This window comes from Mesoplodon bidens (assembly GCF_964165515.1).
Source record: "Mesoplodon bidens genome assembly, chromosome: 4".
Taxonomy (NCBI): Eukaryota; Metazoa; Chordata; class Mammalia; order Artiodactyla; family Ziphiidae; genus Mesoplodon; species Mesoplodon bidens.
In genome coordinates, this window is record NC_138160.1 from 174,802,741 (window position 1) to 174,826,682 (window position 23,942).

General features: G+C 36.8%; 1 protein-coding gene across 3 annotated transcripts in view; it reads left to right on the forward strand.

Annotated features, from left to right (window-relative positions):
• CNOT6 (CCR4-NOT transcription complex subunit 6) overlaps positions 1 to 23,723 on the forward strand; it is a 65,792-nt gene extending 42,069 nt beyond the window's left edge. For 2 of the 3 annotated variants that reach the window (XM_081230573.1, XM_081230575.1), the window contains 8 exons: positions 12,182 to 12,286; positions 12,369 to 12,437; positions 13,425 to 13,582; positions 14,368 to 14,522; positions 15,259 to 15,413; positions 16,327 to 16,557; positions 19,809 to 20,011; positions 22,008 to 23,723. In XM_081230573.1, coding sequence (XP_081086699.1) covers positions 12,182 to 12,286; positions 12,369 to 12,437; positions 13,425 to 13,582; positions 14,368 to 14,522; positions 15,259 to 15,413; positions 16,327 to 16,557; positions 19,809 to 20,011; positions 22,008 to 22,220 — 1,289 coding nt within the window. In that variant the 3' untranslated portion in view covers positions 22,221 to 23,723. The remainder of the gene's footprint in view (positions 1 to 12,181; positions 12,287 to 12,368; positions 12,438 to 13,424; positions 13,583 to 14,367; positions 14,523 to 15,258; positions 15,414 to 16,326; positions 16,558 to 19,808; positions 20,012 to 22,007) is intronic. The other variant, XM_081230574.1, reaches the window with a different exon arrangement.
• The last annotated feature ends 219 nt before the right edge of the window (positions 23,724 to 23,942 follow it).

The following is a 23,942-nucleotide window of genomic DNA, read 5'->3' on the forward strand; positions in this document are numbered from 1 at the left end:
CAGTTGACTCCTTAACTTCTGACAACCACTGATATGTTATCTATTTCTATAATTTTGTTATTTCAAAAATAATATAGAAATAGAATCATGCTGTGTGTAACCTTTTGAGATTGAGTTCCCCTCCCCCCACCCAAGGTTAATTCTTTGGAGATTCACCCAGGTTGTTGGGTGTTTGCTCCTTTATATTGATTAGTAGTATTCCTTGGTATGGATGTATCACAGGTTGTTTAACCATTGACCTATTTAAGGACATCTGGGTGGTTCCAGTATTTTGCTGTTACAGATGAAGCTGCTGTTAACATTCTGTGTGCAGGTTATTGTGTGAATGTAAGTCTTCATTTCTCTAAGATAAATGCCCAGGAGTGCAGTAGCTGGGTCATAGGTTAGTTTCTTGGTCAGTTTTTTTAAGAAACTGCCAGGTTGTTTTCCAGAGTGCTGTACTATTTTACATTTTCACCAGTAATAAATGAGTGATCCAGTTTCTTTGCATCCTTATGTACTGTCACTGTTTGGTTTTTTTTTTAACATCTTTATTGGAGTATAATTGCTTTACAATGGTGTGTTAGTTTCTGCTGTATAACAAAGGGAATCAATTATACATATACATATATCCCCATATCTCCTCCTTCTTGCGCCTCCCTCCCATCCTCCCACCCCTCTAGGTGGACACAAAGCACCGAGCTGATCTCCCTGTGCTATGTGGCTGCTTCCCACTAGCTATCTGTTTTACATTTGGTAATGTATATATGTCCATGCCACTCTCTCCCTTTGTCCCAGCTTACCTTTCCCCCTCCTGGTGTACTCAAGTCCATTTTCTACATCTGTGTCTTTATTCTTGTCCTGCCCCTAGGTTCTTCAGAACCATTTTTTCTTTTTTTAGATTCCATATATATGTGTTAGCATACGGTATTTATTTTTCTCTTTCTGACTTACTTCACTCTGTGTGACGGTCTCTAGGTCCATCCACCTCACCACAAATAACTCAGTTTTGTTTCTTTTTATGGCTGAGTAATATTCCATTGTATATATGTGCCACATTTTTATCCATTCATCTGTTGATGGACACTTAGGTTGCTTCCATGTCCTGGCTATTGTAAAGAGACATGCAATGAACATTGTGGTACATGACTCTTTGAATTATGGTTTTCTCAGGGTATATGCCTGGTAGTGGGATTGCTGGGTCGTATGGTAGTTCTATTTTTAGTTTTGTAAGGAACCTCCATACTGTTCTCCATAGTGGCTGTATCAATTTACATTCCTACCAACAGTGCAAGAGGGTTCCCTTTTCTCCACACCCTCTCCAGCATTTACTATTTGTAGACTTTTTTTTTTTTTTTTTTTTTTTTTTGGCAGTACGCGGGCCTCTCACTGTTGTGGCCTCTCCCGTTGCGGAGCACAGGCTCCGGACACACAGGCTCAGCGGCCATGGCTCACGGGCCCAGCCGCTCCGCGGCATGTGGCACCTTCCCGGACCAGGGCACGAACCCATGTCCCCTGCATCGGCAGGCGGACTATCAACCACTGTGCCACCAGGGAAGCCCTGTTTGTAGACTTTTTGATGATGGCCATTCTGACAGGTGTGAGGTGATACCTCACTGTAGTTTTGATTTGCATTTCTCTAATGATTAGTGATGTTGAACATCCTTTCATGTATTTGTTGGCAATCTGTATATCTTCTTTGGAGAAATATCTATTTAGGTCTTCTGCCCATTTTTGGATTGGGTTGTTGGTTTTTTTGATATTGAGCTGCATGAGCTGTTTGTATGTTTTAGAGATTAATCCTTTGTCAGTTGCTTCATTTGCAAATACTTTCTCCCATTCTGAGGGTTGTCTTTTCGTCTTGTTTATGGTTTCCTTTGCTGTGCAAAAGCTGTTAAGTTTCATTAGGTTCCATTTGCTTATTTTTGTTTTTATTTCCATTTCTCTAGGAGGTGGGCCAAAAAGGATCTTGCTGTGATTTATGTCATAGAGTGTTCTGCCTATGTTTTCCTCTAAGAGTTTTATAGTGTCTGGCCTTACATTTAGGTCTTTAATCCATTTTGAGTTTATTTTTGTGTATGGTGTTAGGGTGTGTTCTAATTTCATTCTTTTACAAGTAGCTGTCCATTTTTCCCAGCACCACTTATTGAAGAGGCTCCCTTTTCTCCATTGTATATTCTTGCCTCCTTTATCAAAGATAAGGTGACCATATGTGCATGGGTTTCTATCCGGTTCCACTGATCGAAATTTCTATTTTGGTGCCAGTACCATACTGTCTTGATTACTGTAGCTTTGTTAGTATAGTCTGAAGTCAGGGAGCCTGATTCCTCCACCCGTTTTTCGTTCTCAAGATTGCTTTGGCTATTCATGGTCTTTTGTGTTTCCATACAAATTTTGAAATTTTTTGTTCTGGTTCTGTGAAAAATGCCATTGGTCATTTGATAGGCATTGCATTGAATCTGTAGATTGCTTTGGGTAGTATAGTCATTTTCACAATGTTGATTCTTCCAATCCAATAACATGGTATATCTCTCCATCTGCTTGTATCGTCTTTAATTTGTTTCATCAGTGTCTTACAGTTTTCTGCGTACAGGTCTTTTGCCTCCTTAGGTAGGTTTATTCCTAGGTATTTTATTCTTTTTGTTGCAATGGTAAATGGGAGTGTTTCCTTAATTTCTCTTTCAGATTTTTCATCATTAGTGTATAGGAATGCAAGAGATTTCTGTGCATTAATTTTGTATCCTGCTTCTTTATCAGATTCATTGCTTAGCTCTAGTAGTTGTCTGGTAGCATCTTTAGGATTCTGTATGTATAGTATCATGTCATCTGCAAACAGTGACAATTTTACTTCCTCTTTTCCGATTTGGATTCCTTTTATTTCTTTTTCTTCTCTGATTGCTGTGGCTAAAATTTCCAAAACTATGTTGAATAAGAGTGGTGAGAGTGGGCAACCTTGTTTTGTTCCTGATCTTAGAGGATAATGGTTTCAGTTTTTCACCATTGAGAACGATGTTGGCTGTGGGTTTGTCATATATGGCCTTTATTACGTTGAAGTAAGTTCCCTCTATGCTTACTTTCTGGACTGTTTTTATCATAAATGAGTATTGAATTTTGTCGAAAGCTTTTTCTGCATCTATTGAGATGATCATGTGGTTTTTCTCGTTCAGTTTGTTAATATGGTTTATCACATTGATTGATCTGTGTATATTGAAGAATCCTTGCATTCCTGGAATAAACCCCACTTGATCATGGTGTATGATCCTTTTAATGTGCTGTTGGATTCTGTTTGCTAGTATTTTGTTGAGGATTTTTGCATCTATATTCATACGTGATATTGGACTGTAGTTTTCTTTTTTTGTGACATCTTTATCTGGTTTTGGTATCAGGGTGATAGTGGCCTCGTAGAATGAGTTTGGGGTTGTTCCTCCCTCTGCTATATTTTGGAAGAGTTTGAGAAGTATAGGTGTTAGCTCTTCTCTAAATGTTTGATAGAATTTGCCTGTGAAGCCATCTGGCCCTGGGCTTTTGTTTGTTGGAAGGTTTTTAATCACAGTTTCAATTTCAGTGCTTGTGATTGTTCTGTTTATATTTTCAGTTTCCTAGTCCAGTGTCAGAAGGTTGTGCTTTTCTAAGAATTTGTCCATTTCTTCCAGGTTTTCCATTTTATTGGCATAGAGTTGCTTGTAGTAATCTCTCATGATCCTTTGTATTTCTGCAGTGTCAGTTGTTACTTCTCCGTTTTCATTTCTAAGTCTGTTGATTTGAGTCTTCCTTTTTTTCTTTATGAGTCTGGCTAAAGGTTTATCAATTTTGTTTATCGTCTCAAAGAACCAGCTTTTAGTTTTATTGATCTTTGCTATTGTTTCCTTCATTTCTTTTTCATTTATTTCTGATCTGATCTTTATGATTTCTTTCCTTCTGCTAACTTTGGGTTTTTTTTGTTCTTCTCTCTAATGCTTTAGGTGTAGGGTTAGTTTGTTTATTTGAGATGTTTGTTGTTTCTTGAGGTGGGATTGTATTGCTGTAAGCTTCCCTCTTAGAACTGCTTTTGCTGCATCCCATAGGTTTTGGGTCGTCGTGTTTTCATTGTCATTTGTTTCTAGGTATTTGTTGATTTCCTCTTTGATTTCTTCAGTGATCTCTTGGTAATTTAGTAGTGTATTGTTTAGCCTCATGTGTTTGTAGTTTTTACAGATTTTTTTCCTGTAATTGATATCTAGTCTCATAGCATTGTAGTCGGAACAGATACTTGATACTATTTCAATTTTCTTAAATTTACCAAGGCTTGATTTTGTCACTATTTTTATTTTAGCCTTTCTGATAGCTGTATAGTGATACCTCATTGTAGTTGTAATTTGCATTTCCCCAACAGTTAAAGGTGCTGAATATCTTTGCGTGTGCTTATTTGTCATCTGTATGGCATCGTATGTGAAATATCTCTTATTCCTTTGCCCATGCACTAATTGGATTGTTTACTTTTTTACTGTTGAAATTTGGGAGTCCTTTATATATTTTCGATACTATGGTTTTGTCAAATATGCAATTTGCAGATATTTTCTCCCAGTATATAGCTTGTCTTTTCATCCACTTATTAGGGTGGGAGGGTGGGTGGGTGATTTCCCCCAACACCAACAAGCAATTCTAGGACACTGGCTGGGTGTCCTACAATTCAACTCAGTTTTGACACTACTTACCCAGAGATAGCATCAGTTTCCATAGGTAAAGGGCTCAGTCCTACAAGACTGCCCCTTTCCCCTTTCCTTCCAACTTCAGATGCCGGTCACAACCCAGGTTGTCATTTGTGCTTGTGCTTCTGACCAACCAGCTACAGATTGGAGGTTCCCATCACTCCCTCATTGGGTTTGATTAACTTGCTAGAGTGGCTCACAGAACTCAGGTAACCCATTTACTCACTAGATTACCTGTTTATTGTGAAAGGATATAACTCAGGAATAGCCAAATTGGAGAAATGCATAGGCCAAGTTATGGGGAAAGGACACAGAGCTTCCATGCCATCTTCCAGGCACACCACTCTCCCTGAATCTCCACATGTTCACCAACCCAGAGGTCTCTGAGCCCCATCCTTTCAGGTTTTTGTAGAGGCTCCATTACGAAGGCATAATTGATGAGATCATTGGCCTTTGATGGTGATTGGTTTAACCTACAGCCTCTCTCCCCTTAGCAGGGTGGGACTGAAAGTTCCAACTCTAATCACATAGTGGGTTCTGTTGGCAACCAGCCCCGTCTTTCAGATAAGGCCAAAAGTCACCTCATTAACATAACGAGTCATCTTAGGAAATATCACTTAGGAAATATCAGAGATTTTAGGATATGTGTGCCAGGAACAGTGGATGAAAAGCAAATATATATTTCTTAATATAAATCACAATACCACACAGGGCCTTTTATGTAGGAAAAGTTTTTAATTTTGATAAAATCCAGTTTTTCAGTTTTTCCTTTTATGGCTCTTACTTTTGATGTCAGGTCTAAGAACTCTTTGAAATAGCCCTAGATCCCAAAGATTTTCTCCAGTGTTTTGTACTAAAGGATTTATGGTTTTGTTTTACATTTAAGTCTGTAATCCATTTTGAGTGAAAAGACAGGATTAATTCAAGGTTTGTTTTTTGCTTGTGTATGTCCAATTGCTCCAGCAAGATTTGTTGAAAAGTCTGTCCTCCATTGAATTGCTTTTTCACTGGACAATTGGACATATCTGTGTGGATTCTCTATTCTTTTCATTGATCTGTGTGTCTGTGCCAATATCACGTAGTTTTTGGAACTTGAAATAGGGTAATAATTTTTGAAATAGATAGACTGATTCCTCCTCTATAGTCTACTTCCTCAGAATGGTTTTAGCTATTCTAATTCTTTGGCCTTTCCATATACATTTTAGAATAATCTTATCTATAGTTACAAACAATATTACTGGGGTTTTGATAACCTGTATATCAAATTGGGGAGAACTGACGTCTTTAGTATGTAGAGTCTTCGAATCAATGAACGTGTTATGTCTCTCCATCTATTTAGATCTTGATTTTTTCATCACTGTTGTGTAGTTTTTTGTATAAAAGTCCTGTAAATGTTTTGTTAGATTTATACTTGATAAGGTATTTTAAATTTTGCTGTCCATGTTTTCATTCCCGGTATACAGAAATATAATGGATTTTTGTATTTTTATTTTGTATCCTTCTACTTTGTTGAACCCAGTTCTAGTTCTAGGAGTTGGTTTTTCTATTTTTTGTAGGTTTTTTGGTAATTAAAAAAATTTTTTTATATATAGAAAATTAGTCACTTGCAAATAGGGAGAAGTTTATTTCTTTCCAATATGTATGCTTTTCTTTCCTTTTTCTTGCCTTATGGCAGTGACCAGAACTTGCAGCACTATGTTGATTAAGAGTTGTGAGAGCAGACATCCCCCCTTTTCCCCGACCTTAGAAAGTATTCTGTCCTCATTATTGAGTATAATGTTAGCATGGGTATTTTGTAGATGCCCTATCAATTTGAGGATTTTTCCTTCTATCCTTCTTTTTCTGAGAGTTTTAAATCATGAACAGGTATTTAATTTTGTCAAATATTTGTTCTCCATCAGTTGATATGATGTGATATATAATTTTTCTTCTTTAGCCTGGTAATTAATTTTTTAATATTGAACCAGGCTTGCATTCCTGGAATAAAATCCGCTTGATCATGGTGTATAATTTGTTTATTGCTGATAAGTGTATGCTAATATTTTAATGATTTTTGACTGTATTCATGAGAGATATTTGTCATTTTGTTTTTTGTTTGTTTTATACTCACTTTGCCTTGTTTTGGTATCAAGGTGATATTAGCTTTATGAAATGGATTTGAAAGCGTTCCCTCGTCTTCTGTTTTCCAGAAAAGATTCTGTAGAATTAGAGTTAATCCTTTTTTAAATGTTTAGTAGAATTTTCTAGTGCAACAGTCTGGGTTGGAGATTTCTTTTCTGGTAGTTTTAAAATTATGAATTCATTTCCTTTACTAGGTGTAGTGCTACTAAATTATCTACTGGGTGAGTTGTGATGGTTTGTGTTTTTCAGGGAAGTGGCCCATATCATCTGTGTTGTTAAATTTATGTATGTAGAGTTGTTTATAGTATTCCCTTATCCTTCTGATTTCTGTAGGGTCTGTAGTCATACCCTTATCCCCTTTCGTTGTTGATATTGGTAATTTTTGTCTCTCTTTTTCTTTATCAGTCTTGGTTAAAGGTTCGTCAGTTTTATTGATCTTGTCAAAGAAACAGCTTTAAAATTTTTTTCCTCAATTTTTCTGTTTTCAGTTTCACTGATTTCTGCTCTTTAGTATTTCTGTGCTGCTTTTTCTTTGGATTTATTTGACTCTTTTTCTCTTGGTTCTTAGGGTAGAAGCTTAGATTATTGAATTGGGACTTTTTTCTTCTGATGTATGCATTTAATGCTGTAACTTTCCCTCTTGACCCTGCTTTAGCTGTGTCCAGCAACAAATTTTATTTTCACTAGCTCAGTGCATTTTGAAATTTCCCTTCAGACTTCCTCTTTGACCCATGGATCATTCAGAATTTTCCAAGTGTTTGCACATTTTCCTATTGTCTTTCAGTTATTGATTTTTAGTGTCATTCCATTGTGGTTGAAGAGTACATTCTACATAATTTCAGTTCTTTTAAATTTGTGGACGTTTGGTTTTATGGCCCAGGATATGATCTAGCCTAGTATTTGTCCCTTGGGCATTGGACAAGAGTTTTGTATTCTGCTGTTATTTTGTAGATGATGTATAAATAGCAGTTAGATCCAATATATTTGTCTAATGTCTATTAGATTGATGGTTTGTGGACTTTTGTCTGGTTCTTTCAATTTTTGAGAGAGGGGTTGTTGACGTCTTCAACTGTAATTGTAGATTTCTCTATTGTCCTTTCAGTTCTATCAGTTTTTGGATGGAACTGTTTTTGCTTAAAATATTTTGCAGTTTTGTTGTTTGATAGATACACATTTAGAATTGCTAATTCTTCTCGGGGGATTGGCCCTTTATCATTACATAAGGCCACTTGCAGTGTGGTGATTTTCTCTGAAATCTACTTGATCTGATATTAATATAGTCACTCCTGCTTTCCTCTGACTAATGTTTGCATGATTTTTTTTCCATCCTTTTCCTTTCAACCTGCTTATATTGTTATATTTGAAGTGAGTTTCTTGTTGATAGCATATAGCTGGGTCATGTTTTTAAATCCTCTCTGCCAATTTTCTGTCTTTTAATTGGTCTATTTAGACCATTTACATTTACTATAATTATTGATTTATTGGGGCTTACATCTGCCACTTTATTTTTTGTTTCTGTTTGTTCTCCTTGCTTTTGTTTTTCTGTTTTCTTTTTCTTGCTTTCCTATGGGTTACTTGAGCATCTTTTTACATTTCCATTTTAATTTGTCTGTGATGTGTTTGAATTATCTTTTTCAGTGGTTGCTCTAGGTATTTCAGTATATAAACTTAATTTATCATAGTCTTCTGGTGTTAACTGCTTTACCAGTTTGAGTGACATATAAAAACCATAGCTCTTTTTAGGACCTTTTATTTGCCTGCTCCCCCAATTAACTGCCAAACATGATTTAGAAAACTTGAGAAGGAAAGCCTATTATATTTGCCCCCCCTTTTATTAAACCATAATCTTTTTTTTTTTCCTTCCTGATATTCCAGGGTTCCTTCTATTATCATTTCCTTTGCACTTAGAGAACTTTCATTAATGGTTCTCTTAGGGGAGGGTCTGCTGGCAACAGAGTCTCTTAGTTCTCTGTCATCTGAAAATGTCTTTGTTTCTCCTTCATTCCCAAAGGATATTTTCACTGGATATAGGATTCTGGGTTGACAGTTCTTTTCTTTCAGCGCTTGAAAAATACCATGCCACTTTCTACTGGTTTGTGATGAGAAATTTGTGGTTATTCATATTGTTTTTCCCCGACAGATAAGGTTGTTTTTCTCTGGCTGCCTTCAAGATTTTTTTCTTTGTCTTTAGTTTTCAGCAGTTTAATTACGATGTTGCTTGGGTTTGTCCTGTTTGAATTTTTTGAATCTATAGGTTTAGGTTTCTTGCCAGATTGGGGGAGCTTTCACCATTTCTTTAGTACTTCTTCAGCCCTGTGCTCTTCTGCTTCCATTGCTCTGAGGACATGAACGTTAAGTCTTTTGTTGTAGTTCCACTGGTCCCTGAGGCTCTCTGTTCATTTATATGTTTCAATCTGTTTCCTTTCTGTTGTTCAGATTGCATAATTCTAGTGTTATATCTTCCAGTTCACTGATTCTTTCCTTTGACCCTCCATTCTGCTATTGAACCCATCCAACTGAGTTTTTTTTATTTCATTTACCCTATTTTACAGTTTTAATATTTCCATTTGGTTTTTTACATTTCATTTGTTTACCAAAACTTTTTTTGTTTACTGAGTCTTCTTGTTTTTTTGTCTTTTTACTTCAGGCATGTTTGTAATTTTTCATTGAAGCATTTTTATCATGCCTTCTCTGTTTTGCTCAGATCATTCTAATGTTTCTCTCATCTCAGTGTTGGAATCTGTTATCTTTTTCATTCAGTTTGAAATTTTCCTGGTTCTTGGTATGATTAGTTATTTTCACTTGAAGCTGGATATATTCACATTATGGTATAAGACTCTGGATCTTATTTAAACCTTTTTGCTGGCTTTCTCTAACACTGCTGTGGCAGGGAAAATGGAGAACACCATCTCCTTACTGCCAGGGGAGGTAGGAGTTAAGATTCCACTTAGCCTTTGTTGACACCCGAGGGTCAGCTGGGTACAGGTGGCAGTTTTGGCTCCTTATGTGGTCTCCATAGTCACTGCATTGGGGTGACCTCATTACCAGTGGGAGCTGGTAAAAGTCTTGACTCTCCTCAGCCTCCTCTGACGTCATCCCCAGAAGGGAGGTGGAAGAACACCTCATTACTGCGGGTTGGGGTGGAAGTCCAGGCTTCCCTTCTTGGTCTCTGCTGACACCGCAGGGAGGAGGAGGAGGTGCTTGTTACTGCCTGGAGGGGATATAAGTCCCAGCTACCTTCTTGGCCTTCTCTGACCCTACCCTGCGAGGGGTGTTGGGGTACCTCCTTACTTCCTCATAAGGGTGTAAGTCTAAGCTCCCTGCTTGGTCTTTGCTGGCCTGAGTAGAGAGGATGCCATGTATGTTTCTTTGGTGTTTAGCTGTAGTAGAGCTGTTACTATCTAAAAGTTTCGTTTTGTTAGGCTGCCCTTTCCTGGCCCTTTGGCTTTTGTTGGAATTTTTTTTTCTGTACCCATAGGTGTTTCTCTGTTGCTGGCTTCTTAGCTCTGTGTCTGGGATATATGAGACAAATAGTAAACCCAAGGAATTCACCACTGTGTTGTTCCTCAGGTCCTGAGGTCTCTGAACATTCTGCCTTCTTACCACATTTCAGAGTCTTACATTTCTTTACACATAATTAATGGGATTTTAGTTGTATTCAGCAGGAGAAATAGGGAAAAGTATGTTTACTTCATCTTTCCAGAAACGACTTCTCTCATTCACTTTTGTTCCTTAGTTCTGAGACTCAATATCATGATTTAATTCCAGAATTGTACTTGCTAAGTTCACCCTCTGTGTATTATTTTTCCAGGCAATGAAGAGTAGATTAAATTTAAAGGAATTCCAAAGAACAAGCAGATGTTGGGGGAAATATACCATTTGGCTTCATGCATTTATTAGAGAGTCAAAAATGAGATATTTGGGTTTGGGGATGGTTTTTAATTTTATAGAAAGATCTTAGACGGGAGGATCACATAGTTATAAGTACTCAGCATTGCCTTTAAATATTTTTTGCACTAGAAAGTAGTAAAAATAACAGCAGTAATGTAGGTCTAGTTAGAATGGGATGCTTACCTGGTACTGAGAAGTTTTTTTGTTGACTTCATTTTCTCAAGATATCCTTAACAGGGTCCTGGTAACTTTCAGGTTATAGCTACCTGTCTCATAGGATTGTGACTAAATGAAAATTTCAGGACTCTGGTAGCTGTAAAGAACTGTACACATATGGGGAATGATACTATTGTTACTTGTCTTCCTACAAATATATACTTTGCACTTATAGGAGCATGTTTTTACCTTTACAGTTCTTAAAATCCTAACTTAGGATTCTTCCCATCCGTGTAATCCAGCTTTTAATGAAGGATACTCCACTACCTCACAGGTCAGGGCATTTCATCTTAAATAATTCTAACGTTTAACAAACACTTCTATTCTGAGCTTGGTCCTCATTCTGCCTTTTGAGTCTACTCTTTCACAAGAGAAAAGGAAGAAAACGCTTTTTTCTCTGTGCGGTGATCATTCTTATAGTCCATAACTTTTTGTTTTTTTTTTTTAAATTTGGAATGGCTAAGATCTCTCATCATTTTACCTATCTTCCATCTATAGAACTTATTAGTCTTTCTTAAAATGGAGCATGGATAGGAACTTTGCTTTTGAAACAGTGTCCTGTGCTGTTACTTGTACATAAGAAGTCCTGAGAGAATTTGAGACTATTAACAATACATGTAAACCATTGCATTTGCTTTCATTTTTGGCCCTGTTGAAACAGTGATTGAATTGACTGTTGGATCACTGCCCTGGGGTTTTCCCCTTCATTAGTGGCTTAATCTTAAACCAAGTCTGTCCCATCCTGTTACTTTATTCATTAGAATTCAAAAAAATCTAAGTGTTAGACTGCATTTGTCATTAGGATGTTTTCTTATTAACTTTGTAGTCTTCTTAAATTTTGATTCTGTGATTCATGATATTGGCTCTCACCTTTCCTTTGCCTAGTCCTTCTTCCAGCTCTTCCCCAATCCAGTTTTACTCTCTTTTGATCATTATGAAAGTGTTGATGAGGCAGGGTCAGATGCAGAGATATACTATTAGATATCTCCTAGATTGACATCAGTCCATTAATAATCATTTTTTGGATACTTCTATAGAATGTGGTATGAATCATTTTTATTGTTCACATCAAAAGCTGAAAAAAATAATATTCTAGTTTGGTATGTTGAGTTAATATATAGTTTTTTATATACCGTTAATATATGTGGTTTATATAGTTAATATAGTTAATATACATTGTTATAGATGATCTGATAATTTTGGTATATTTTTGGTCTATTTTTCAGTTTTGAAATATTTTAGTATTTGTCTTGGTTTCATTTTACCTATTTAAAAAACATTTCCAGGAAATCCACTTACCCAGGATATATTGAACCTCTATCTGGAACCAGATGGAACAAGAAGGCTACTGAACTATTTGCTTGATAATTTGGCAGGTACTGCAAAAAGAAGTAAGTGGTCATTTGATGAAACCATTTTTTTTAGAACGACATGTAAGAATATTGTTTAATTTTGTGTTTTATTTTCAACTAGTTTCAACAGAACAACCACCTCCAAGATCTTGGATTATGTTACAAGAACCAGACAGAACACGGCCAACTGGTTGGTAGCCTAATTTTTTAAATCTTATTTTTACTTTTTCTTGTAAACCTAATAGTATTGTTGGTATGCTTTAGATTTTGGGCAGTGTTACAGTAGAATGCTTAAGGTTGATTTGGTTTCGGAGATAGTAACGAAGACTTGTTTACCTGGCCTCTATACTGTGCTATGGAAAGTTTGGTATAAAGCAGTACTTCTCAACCAGAGGCGATTTTATGCCCCAGAAGACATTTGGCAATGCCTGGAGATATTTTTTGATTGTTAACAACTGGTAGAAGTGCTCTTGGCATCTTGTGGCTGGAGATCAGAGGTGCTGCTGTTGAGGAACTCTGCTCTAAAGTATTGATCAATTTCAGTTATAATAAATACACCAAAATCTTTCTATACTGTAAGTTTCCAAACCGTACTGTGTTCCAGATGTATTTGATAATACAAAAGTTTAAGATAACCAAAACACCTATTTGAAAGAGAAATCGAACTAATGACCTCTAATTTCCTTTTAAAACTGTATGAAAATAGTTTGAGCACTTCTGTGATGTGTGCAACAGGATTTGGTCTATTCTTTCACATGAATTAATAGTAGTTGCTCTGTAGAAGAAAAGTAGAGATGCCTGTTAAGCAAACTACCTGTCAGATTTCCACATTCTACATTAACAATTGTTGAAGTGGTGGAGGGAACATAGAAATGAGGGAGCCCTGGTCTTAGAGGCTGAAGGACTTAAGATTGTATTCTGTTAGTTTTTGAACCTTCCTGTGTGTACCTCTGTAGCAGGAAACACATTATTTATTTATATTATAATTTGTTCACATATCTGTCCTTCATTTATTTTCTAACATTATTTATGCCATGTCTGGCATATAGTAGCTTTTCAGTGAATATATATTGAATGAATAAAGTCAAACTTAGCATTTAAGTGAAAATTATTGAAATTAATTATGTTTTTTTTTTTCTGCCACGTGTGTGAATAAGTAAAGTTATCTTTCCTACAGCCTTGTTTTCTGTCATGTGCTATAATGTTCTTTGTGATAAATATGCGACCCGGCAGTTATATGGCTACTGTCCATCATGGGCACTAAATTGGGACTACAGGAAAAAGGCCATTATTCAAGAAATCTTGAGTTGCAATGCTGATGTCATAAGTCTTCAGGTAAGTTATCAGAAGAGCACTTGTTTAAATTGCAGAAATGCCCCCACATTGATCAAGCAAGGAACAGCTTGGGAACGGATTACACTGACACATTTGAAGTCCTAGCTTTAGCAGTTCTTAAAATATGGACTTTTTCTGTATTTAGTGAATTCTGGGAGCATTCACTGCCTGCTGTGCTTTGTAGCAGTGTGCTGCCAAATTAAGCAGATGGGTTAAGCTGGGTTTTAAGTGTTTGCTATGACAGCTAAATGTTTACTTTTTCCTCCCTGATGCCCCTGTACACTATTTTTTAATTGGGTGGCAATGTTACTGAAATTGTGGCACTATCAAGGTATAATTTTGCTTTACTACCAGTGGTAATTGAATAGTTAGGTCAAAGTGGAAAGGGCATTGAAACTTCTCAGTCCAACTCTCATAATAACTTACATGACCTTGGGCAAGTCACTCCTTGTGGTGTGAAATTTGATCTGTGGAGTTCCTGTTACCTCTCTGATTTTTGTTCTCTGCTAATTCTAAAATATAAGGAAATATATATGCATAGGGGTGTATGTCCTTCTATTCTTTACTCCTAAACAACAAAGAATTGACCTTATCAACTGGTACCTGTAAAATGACAAGTAGGTGTTCTGATTGGTTTCAGATAAATTACATGGAAAAAATGTAATTCTTCATTCTGCAGATCAGTCCTTTGAAATTCTTTTAAGTTCTTAAACTGTACATATAAAGGTAATGCATAGGACTGATTTTTGTCTTAGGAAATAACTCTGCTATTTACAATTTTTCAGGAGGTTGAAACAGAACAGTATTACAGTTTTTTTCTGGTAGAACTGAAAGAACGTGGCTATAATGGATTCTTTAGTCCTAAATCTAGAGCTAGGACAATGTCAGAACAAGAAAGAAAACATGTTGATGGCTGTGCAATATTCTTTAAGACAGAAAAGTAAGTCATCTTCTTTCTTTCTTTTCTTTTTTTTTTTTGTCTGAGCCACATGGCACGCAGGATCTTAGTTCCCAGACCAGGCATCGAACCTTGCCTCCTGCAGTGGAAGTGCAGAGTCCTAACTACTGGACCGCCAGGGAATTCCCAGTCATCTTATTTCTTAAAAAGAAAACTTTCTCTGTTTGCAGGATGGGGCCAAGGGAATGGAAATTTGTTGGCAAATAAGAGAATGAGGCGTTACGTTATTACTCAAGAAAACAGTACTGTTGACTTAGAGGGGTTTGTTTTGATTCATCAGAAATAGTGTTTTGGAGGACATGTTGAAAGTGCTGCTGTTTCTTCAGGTGTTTGCTAGGGTTTAACTCCAGTTGTTACTTGAAACACCTTGTAATTGCATTCCCTCTGGGATGGTGGAGAGATTCTTAAGCGTGTACTTAGGAAGAGAATTATTTTAAAATTATAAGATGGAATTTTCCAATGTGAAACCTAAACAGAAGATGACTACATTTTCTTAAGTTGTAAAAGTTTATCAAAGTGTTATTTGTATCCGTAACAGACTGAGAACAACTTAAATGGACATGGGAAGCTTGGTGTTAAGTGGGGAGGATTTTCCATAATGTAATTTACATGCCATCATATCTGTTAAGGAAGTTTGGGAAAATTGCATTTTCCACAAAGCTAATGTCTTGGTATTCTCAATTTTATATTTGTGTGTGTGTTTTTGTTTTTGTTTTAGATTTACTTTGGTTCAGAAACACACTGTTGAATTTAATCAGCTAGCAATGGCAAATTCAGAAGGGTCTGAAGCTATGTTGAACAGAGTCATGACAAAAGATAACATTGGAGTTGCTGTACTGCTAGAACTGAGAAAGGAATTGATTGAAATGTCATGTGAGTGACCTTTCCACTTCCTATGAAATTGACCTCCAAAATTTAATAGAAAACAGAAAATTTTTTACATATTAATAGTCTTGTCTAACACCTGAAGAAACTCAGAATTTAAATCTTAGATTCTAAAACCTTATATCCATTTACCTCTACCGCAAAGCTCAAGATGAGGAAGCATTGCCCAGAAAAGTATTTCAAATCTTAAAAGGCATAAAGCCAAAGGAAAAAAACAGCTTTCTTTTCTCCTCAAGAATTTTTCACATAAAATGCTGAAGGAAATATTAGTTAAAATGACTGCTCAGAGAGAAGAACTCCATACGCTTATATAATTTCTTGGCAACAAGGATATTCTGTATGCTTACTGCTCTTCCTGACCTTTTTAGTCATTATTTTAAAGGTCTTGAGTTTTGGAGAAACGGACCACTTATTTCAAATTAAATGTATGTTTAGAGTGACCATCATGCTAAGAACTGAAACTTCTGTCACCTGAGGAACAGTTGGAAATGGGGATATTTAATCTGAGGGATAGAAAAGATGAAAGATGGAACTTAGTGACTATCTTAAATATATCTTAAGAAAAAGGGTGTCAATTTAATTTTATGATGCTCAATTTAGGACATCTAGAAGACCAGAATTTTTAAGGAGATGGAACTATTTAAAAATCCCAAATAGAATGGGCTGTCTCTGTTCAAGTAGTGAATACCCTATGCTGGAAGTACTCAACCGAGAGGTTAGGTGTCTATTTCTCAGGTTTGTTGTAGGGTAGATTCAGTCATCAGGTGGGAGATTGTTAACTAAATTTTAGGCTTCTTTATTATTCCCAAGATTCTGAGATATTACTTGCTTTCAGACCCTGTGAGCATATATGGGGTTATGGACAGGTTTTGTTTGTTTGTTTTCTTTTTATCTAATATAGCTGGAAAGCCACATCTTGGAACAGAAAAACAACTTATTCTCGTGGCTAATGCTCATATGCACTGGGACCCTGAATACTCTGATGTGAAGTTGGTTCAAACAATGATGTTCCTCTCAGAAGTGAAGAACATCATTGATAAAGCCTCGAGAAGCCTCCAGTCCAGTGCATTGGGAGAATTTGGAACTATTCCACTGGTGTTGTGTGCAGATCTTAATTCTTTGCCGGACTCTGGTAAAAACCAAACCAAACCAAACAATGCTATTTTATATAGAATACTTACTGACTTAAAATGTTTTTGTAGTGTGTTGTTTCTGATAATTCCAAATTTAGTCAAAATGAAAATTCAATTTATAGTGGCAGCTATGAATCAGGTTAAAAAAATATGTTGTGGAGTAGGGGAACCTTTTGAAAATGAAATGGTATTATGAAAAACCTCAGGAGGAAGGATGTTAATCATCTTCATTAAACACGTAGGTGATAATTTGAAGTAACTTATTAAAGAACATATAATTGTATTTCATTATCCCCAGGTTATATGTAATGCACACTCTGAAAAGGTTATTAAGACAGACTCTTTGGGATTCCAGCATGTGGTAATAAAATCCAGTTTAAATTTGACCATATATTAAAGGATCTCCAGTTTTGGTGGGCTTGATTAGAAAAATACACCTCAGGTGGAAATTGAGATTTTTTTATTTACACAGATCATGCAAGTGATTTTAACAAACAAAGATCAAGAATCTTGATTTTTAATCACAAAGTAGAAGAATACAGAAAGCCTTATTCTTAAATATACTTTTCCATAGATAGTACAGTGAGTAAAAACCATAGTCCTTGTAATATCAAACTAAGTATTTCTTTTTATCTTTTAGCTCCTTGTTTATACTTTCTCACATACACAAGAATACTTTTCCATGGACTTACATGCATGCAAGAATGTGCACATTCACACGCTCGGAGTGTTTAAATTCAGTAGCACATCACTGCTCTCACAATAGATGAGAGAATAGATAATAAGTTAGAAACTATGTTAAAATTAGTTTTTAGGGCTTCCCTGGTGGCGCAGTGGTTGAGAGTCTGCCTGCTGATGCAGGGGACACGGGTTCGTGCCCCGGTCCGGGAAGATCCCACATGCCGCGGAGCGGCTTGGCCCGTGAGCCATGGCCGCTGAGCCTGTGCGTCCGGAGCCTGTGCTCCGCAACGGGAGAGGCTACAACAGTGAGAGGCCCGTGTACCGCAAAAGAAAAAAACTCGTTTTCAGGGGAAATAAAGGTGTCTAAGATCCATAATTCTTCTTTCAAAGCCATCTGGGGATTACCGGCAGTTTCTCTACATGCTTTGCATCCTCTTTTTTTTTTTTTTTTTGCGGTACGCGGGCCTCTCACTGTTGTGGCCTCTCCCGTTGCGGGGCACAGGCTCCGGACGCGCAGGCTCAGTGGCCATGGCTCACGGGCCCAGCCGCTCCACGGCATGTGGGATCTTCCCGGACGGGGGCACGAACCTGTGTCCCCTGCATCGGCAGGCGGACTCTCAACCACTGCGCCACCAGGGAAGCCCCTGCATCCTCTTTTTAGCTACAAAGTATCTGAGGGACCAAGAGAGACTCTTGTCAAATAATGCAGATCTTAGGACCTATATCCATGTTTGCAAAAGATAGTATTTTAATAGCAAACACATGGGAAAATGTCCAGTCTTGTTAACTAATTAAATGAAAGTTAAATATTTGCAGAACCCATCTTATGCTTCGCATATTGGAAAAATAGTGTCCAGGGATGATGAAGTTTGCTCTGTAACTCTTTCAGAGTAGGCTGTGTGTGTGTGTATACATTTTTCATTTTCACCAAGAACTTTATTGAACGGCGTATTCACCGTTTTGTTCTACTACCTTCTGCCATTTTTCAGGCAACTTCATAATTCCATCTTCCCAAAACTTTTTATCTTTTTGAGCAAAGAACTGTTCCAGGTGCCTTTTACAGTCTTCCAGGGAATTGAAATTTTTTCCATTAAGAGAATTTTGTAAAGATTGAAATCAATGGAAATCCGAAGGTGCAATGCCTAGTGAATATGGCCGATGAATCAGAACTTCCCAGCCAAGCTGAAACAGTTTTTGCCTGGTCATCAGAGAAACATGCGGGTCTTGCATTATCCTGATGGAAGATTATGCGTTTTCTGTTGACTAATTCCAGACGCTTTTTGTCGAGTGCTGCTTTCAGTTGGTCTAATTGGGAGCAGTACTTGTTGGGATTTAATCATTTGGTTTTCCGGAAGGAGCTTATAATAGAGGACTCCCTTCCAATCCCACCATATATACAATATCATCTTCTTTGAATGAAGACCGGCCTTTGGTGTGCTTGGTGATGGTTCATTTTGCTTGCCCCACGATCTTTTCCATTCCACATGGTTGTACAGTATCCACTTTTCATTAGCCATCACAATTTGTTTTAAAAACGGAACATTTTCATTATATTTCGGTAGAGAATCGCACGGGGGAATTGGTCAAGAAGGTTTTTTTCACTTATGTGGAACCCAAAAATCAAAGCAATTAACATAACCAAGCTGGTGCAGATGATTTTCAACGCTTGATTTGGATATTTTGAGTATATCGGCTATCTCCCTCGTGATACAGCGTTGATTGTTCTCAATTAATGTCTCTATTTGATCGCTATCAACTTCAACTGATCTACCTGACTGTGGAGCATTATCCACTGAGAAATCTGCAGCACGAAACTTTGCAAACCACTTTTGACACGTACAGTCAGTCACAGCACCTTCTCCATACAGTGCACAAATCTTTTTTTTTGCGTTTCAGTTGCATTTTTAACTTTGTTGAAATAATAAGGCATAATATGCTGAAAATGTTGCTTTTTTTCTTCCATCTTCAGTATTGAAATGGCTACACAAAAATTCACCATTTGTGAGAAGTTTTTTTTTCAATGCACGCTGATATAACTGCTGTCGCATACAATCTAACAGAATTGTTTCGAATGAAGTTAAGTGCTACTGGAGCCATCTTGCGGAAAACACTGAAAGAACTTTTTGGCCAACCCAATGTATATTTAGGCACAATTAATCCTAATCTTGGTATTTTATACTAAGCATAGCAGAAACCTACATACTAAGATGTTGATTATAGTATTCATTTTTTAAGGTAGAAATAACATGAATTTAAAAAAATAAGGAACTAGCTTAACAAATACTATACATCAGCCCAGTTGTATTATGCAATCATTAAAAAAAATAATTGAGAAGACATATGAGCATAAGTTCATGTGATACAGTATAGAATATTCAGTATACTGTGATTAGAACCATGTAAAAATGGGCTTATACAAGTTTTGGCAAATGTGAAAAACAATGAAACATTTTAGAAAGTGGGAATACCTGTGATTTAAAACTTGACTACTGAATTATGTTTTTAGTTATGTATTGTACACTGTGTATTATACTTGACAGTGCAAAAAGTACATTTATTTTCATTATAGGTGTTGTGGAATATTTGAGCACTGGTGGAGTAGAAACAAATCATAAAGACTTTAAGGAACTGAGATATAATGAAAGTCTTACAAACTTCAGCTGTAACGGGAAAAATGGGACAACCAATGGAAGGATCACTCATGGTTTCAAGTTAAAGAGTGCCTATGAGAGTGGCCTGATGCCTTACACCAATTACACGTTTGATTTTAAGGTGAGTTTTGAGATAATAAACTTTTAAAGCCTTCACTGCTTTCAAGTGTCTTATAACTTTATGATGGCTTTAAACGTTAATGCCCAGAATGGAATTACGCCCTCTCAAACTAGTTGACAGCACCATTCTTTTATTACTCTTAGTGTAGAATTCCATGTGATTAGGGTCCCATCCCTACTTTATAGATACCTATTAGAATCATTTCCAAGGTAAGAAATAAGATGAAATAATGATAATAAATCCTGAGTTAACTGTCACCTTTTTTGGGGCAATTAGTTTTTTTTATAGGCTCATTACTAACAGCTGGATATGCAGGGCCATCGCATTTAATTTGCTGTCAGTTGAGATGAGGTGTTCCATCTCTATTTCAGTTTAACTGAAACTGTAATACTTGAGAACCAAAATGTCTTTTATTATTAGCCATTTTTAAATTTCTAATATATATATTATTTATATGCCTTGTTACACAATTAATGGATTACAATATGGAGCCTTTTCCTTAGTAATTCTCCTCATTTTTATTATCTGTGGTTGTTTAGGACTTGTGTTCAACTGTCCTTTTTAGCTACCTTTTGCATTTATGCTCTCTAAAATCCTAATTTTCCATTTCTAACCTGCTGAGAAAATAATCATTCAGGTTAGATTGTCTATTAGAATAGTGTAAATACTTGTGGTAACTGGTCCTTAATTTTAGAGTGGAGGTTGTTTAGACTCCTTTGAGAAACTGTTGCAAACTGACAATTTTTTTTTTTATTTGGCTTTGGAGGATCCACAGTACTGTAGATAATGATTTAACCCTGGGAACAGATGAGTGTGTAGAGTTGAAGAGAGACTGGAGTAGACTGGGGAAAACTGACATGTAAATGACAGTAACCAGAGAGGTGGAAAACCAGGACAGTATAGGGACTTAAATGCCAAGGAAAGAAAGCCTTTCTAGGGAAAGAGGTGTGTGTGTTAAGCTTCAGAAAGATACTGATAAGAGTTGTTTCACTGGAGAGCTAGTCAGAGAAACTAGAATATGATGAGTTGGAGAATAACTGAGCAATGAGGTAGGAAAAACCAACTTCTAGATTCTTATTTCAAGCAGGTTGATTGAAGAAGAGGTGAGGGTGATAACTAAAAGGTGGGAGAGATTAGGGATTTTTTTTTTCCTCTTGTTCCTGTTCCTGATAGAAAGTTAGGAAGAAGACTCTTGAACATGCTTAAATGCTCTTGGCCAGGAGCATGTAAAGGAGAGTCTGAAGTTATAGGGAGGAAGTTACAGGGAGGAAAGGAACAAACCAAGAGTAACCTAGCTGTGTGCCAGATGCTGTGCCTCGGTACTGTTGAGGGTGTTGAGAGCAGAGACAGTCTGGCCCTCGTGGAATCATGATCTGGTGGGAGAGATAGGTCTCAACCACACAAATGAGTATATGGTTACACCTTGGGGAGTGCGTTAGCAAGGGAAAAGAATCAGAGGTGATAGGAGCTATTAAGTGGGTGAGGGCAGGATTTAGGAAGGCCTTGGGAAAGTGATTAAACTTGGCACTTGAAGGTTGAGAAGGAGTTAGCCAGTTGACAAGTAGAAGAAAGTGTTCCAGACATGTGTGGAGGCCCTGGGGCAGGACAGAGCTTGGCGCCTACAAGGAATGTACCCCACTTCACACCGCACCTCCCTACTCCCCAAAGAGGGCTAGTGTGACAATGGAGTAGTGAGCAAGGAAAAGTGTCACAAATTAAGTTAGGAAAGAGAAGCAGAGGTCCTATCATGAGGGATCCTTTAGGTCTTGTTAAAGATTTTGAACAGATCCAGATAGGAGGAAGAATGATTATCATGCCTAAACTTTCTTCATTCTCACATTTGGGGATGCCATTTGGTTTATGTAGTATTGCATTTTCCTACAGGCTTGTAAGTTTTTTGTTTGACTCTAAGGATATGTCTTGAAAGTTCTCAGTATTCAAGTGTTATCTTATATGGGGCCTTGTCTTTTTTTTCTTTTTGCCTTCTGTTTTTCAGGGTATAATTGACTACATCTTCTATTCTAAACCTCAGCTGAACACTTTAGGCATCCTGGGACCTCTGGACCACCATTGGCTAGTTGAGAACAATATCAGCGGCTGCCCACACCCACTCATCCCCTCTGACCACTTCTCACTTTTTGCACAACTGGAGCTCTTACTGCCTTTCCTGCCCCAAGTTAACGGCATTCACCTTCCTGGCAGGAGGTAGTCAAGTACCTTCAGAGGATGACCTCAGTTTCACTCGTAAACTCGTAAAAAATCTGAATATAGGGGAGTGAGGTATGGCCACTAGGGATTTTTTTTTTCTTAATGATGATTTGAGTTTTCAATCTGATTATTTGATAAGGATATAGTATGAAAGCCAGGTGCTAGCAAACAGACAAATTCTGAGCCCGATATGCTTTATATACTGTTAGACAGGGACTGGTGTGTTTGCACCTATCTTTAATTTGTTACAAGTAATTTTCCTGTTTCTTCTATCCAATATAATATTTTCATGCCTTGAAATAGGAAAATGTTTGAACAGCATATTCTCTTTGCACAGAAATCTGTAGCACTACTTTTTTGAGGCCAGTAATAACATCCAGAGATCATTCTTCCATACTTTACTCCCTCCTTTTTCAGACTTGTTTGTAAAATATAGAATTTAAATTTAGCCTTTATGATTGTATATGATCCACAGAAGACCTGATTTATGAAATTTTGTACTAAAAAAATCAGATTTGGAAATGATTGTATTGTAATCTAAGGCTAAGTTTTTTTTACCTGTTTCATGTGTTATAAAGGCCAGCTTGTAAAAGAAGTTGCAACAGACTTTCTCTGCTGATGATTTGCACTGTTAGGGTTTTGTTAGCCCTTTTGTACTACTTTGTTTTTAAATTGAGAACATTGCTCTTTAAATCTAAATCTGTTTAAAGTTTAGGACATTTTCTTGGACCAGAGGCAACTTACCCATGAATTCCTGGGTTTTTACAAAAAGCTATCTACCAGGACAGATAAGCTGAGCAGTGAATGATCTGTAGGCATTATGGACTGAATGTAATGGTTGATATATGTACATTCTGATATTTTTAAATCCTCAGCTTTTTTAAGTTACAAAATTACAGCTGCTTAGGGACAGCTTCTTAACTCCTTTTTGAGACACTTCCTGTCCTCTCCACCGTGCCTGCCTGAATTTGTTCTCACCAAGCACTGCCTGTGCATGCAGAGAAAATCTGTGCATCCTCTTTTATATTTTTAAATACTGTTTAACATTTGTCAGAGTTTTATGAAAATGCTTTTGTATGGGCTGTGGCTTTTTTTCCATTGTGAAGCATTGAATATCACATTTTGGAACATGTTCATAGGGTGGGTCCCTGGGTCTTTACTCACCAGACCCAAGCACTGCTTCTTGGTGTCATTGCACAGTGCTGTTCGTCACCCAGAGTACTACTATCATGTGAATTCTTTTTGTTTTCTATGTATTCCTTAGTTTCCATGTTTTTTAGAAATCATGCCTTTAAAAAAAAAAAGTAATTTTCCGTTTATGAAGCAGTATAAAATAAATGAGATGTATTTTCAAAACAGGTCCCTAAGACAATACTTCAGATCATTTTAAAAGTGACTAAGTCATTTTAACATGTCAACCAAGATAAAAGTTATATTATACCTTGTATTTTGCCCATAGTGCTGTTAGTAGAGATTAAAGCCAGCTTTAACTTTGCAAAGTTAACTCCTATATGTTCTGTTCTCATTCATTCATTCTCTCAAAAAAATCAAATGAATTCACAGGGAACTTGGTCTAACTGCTTTTGTTTCAACTGCAGGCAGGGGAGCAAAAGGGCACCATGTATGTGAGCATTAAGAAAAGAAATTGTTGAATGTTAATAACAGTTTTTATACAGAGAGTGAGTCATTTTGGATAATGACTTAAAATTTTATGAAAAATGTT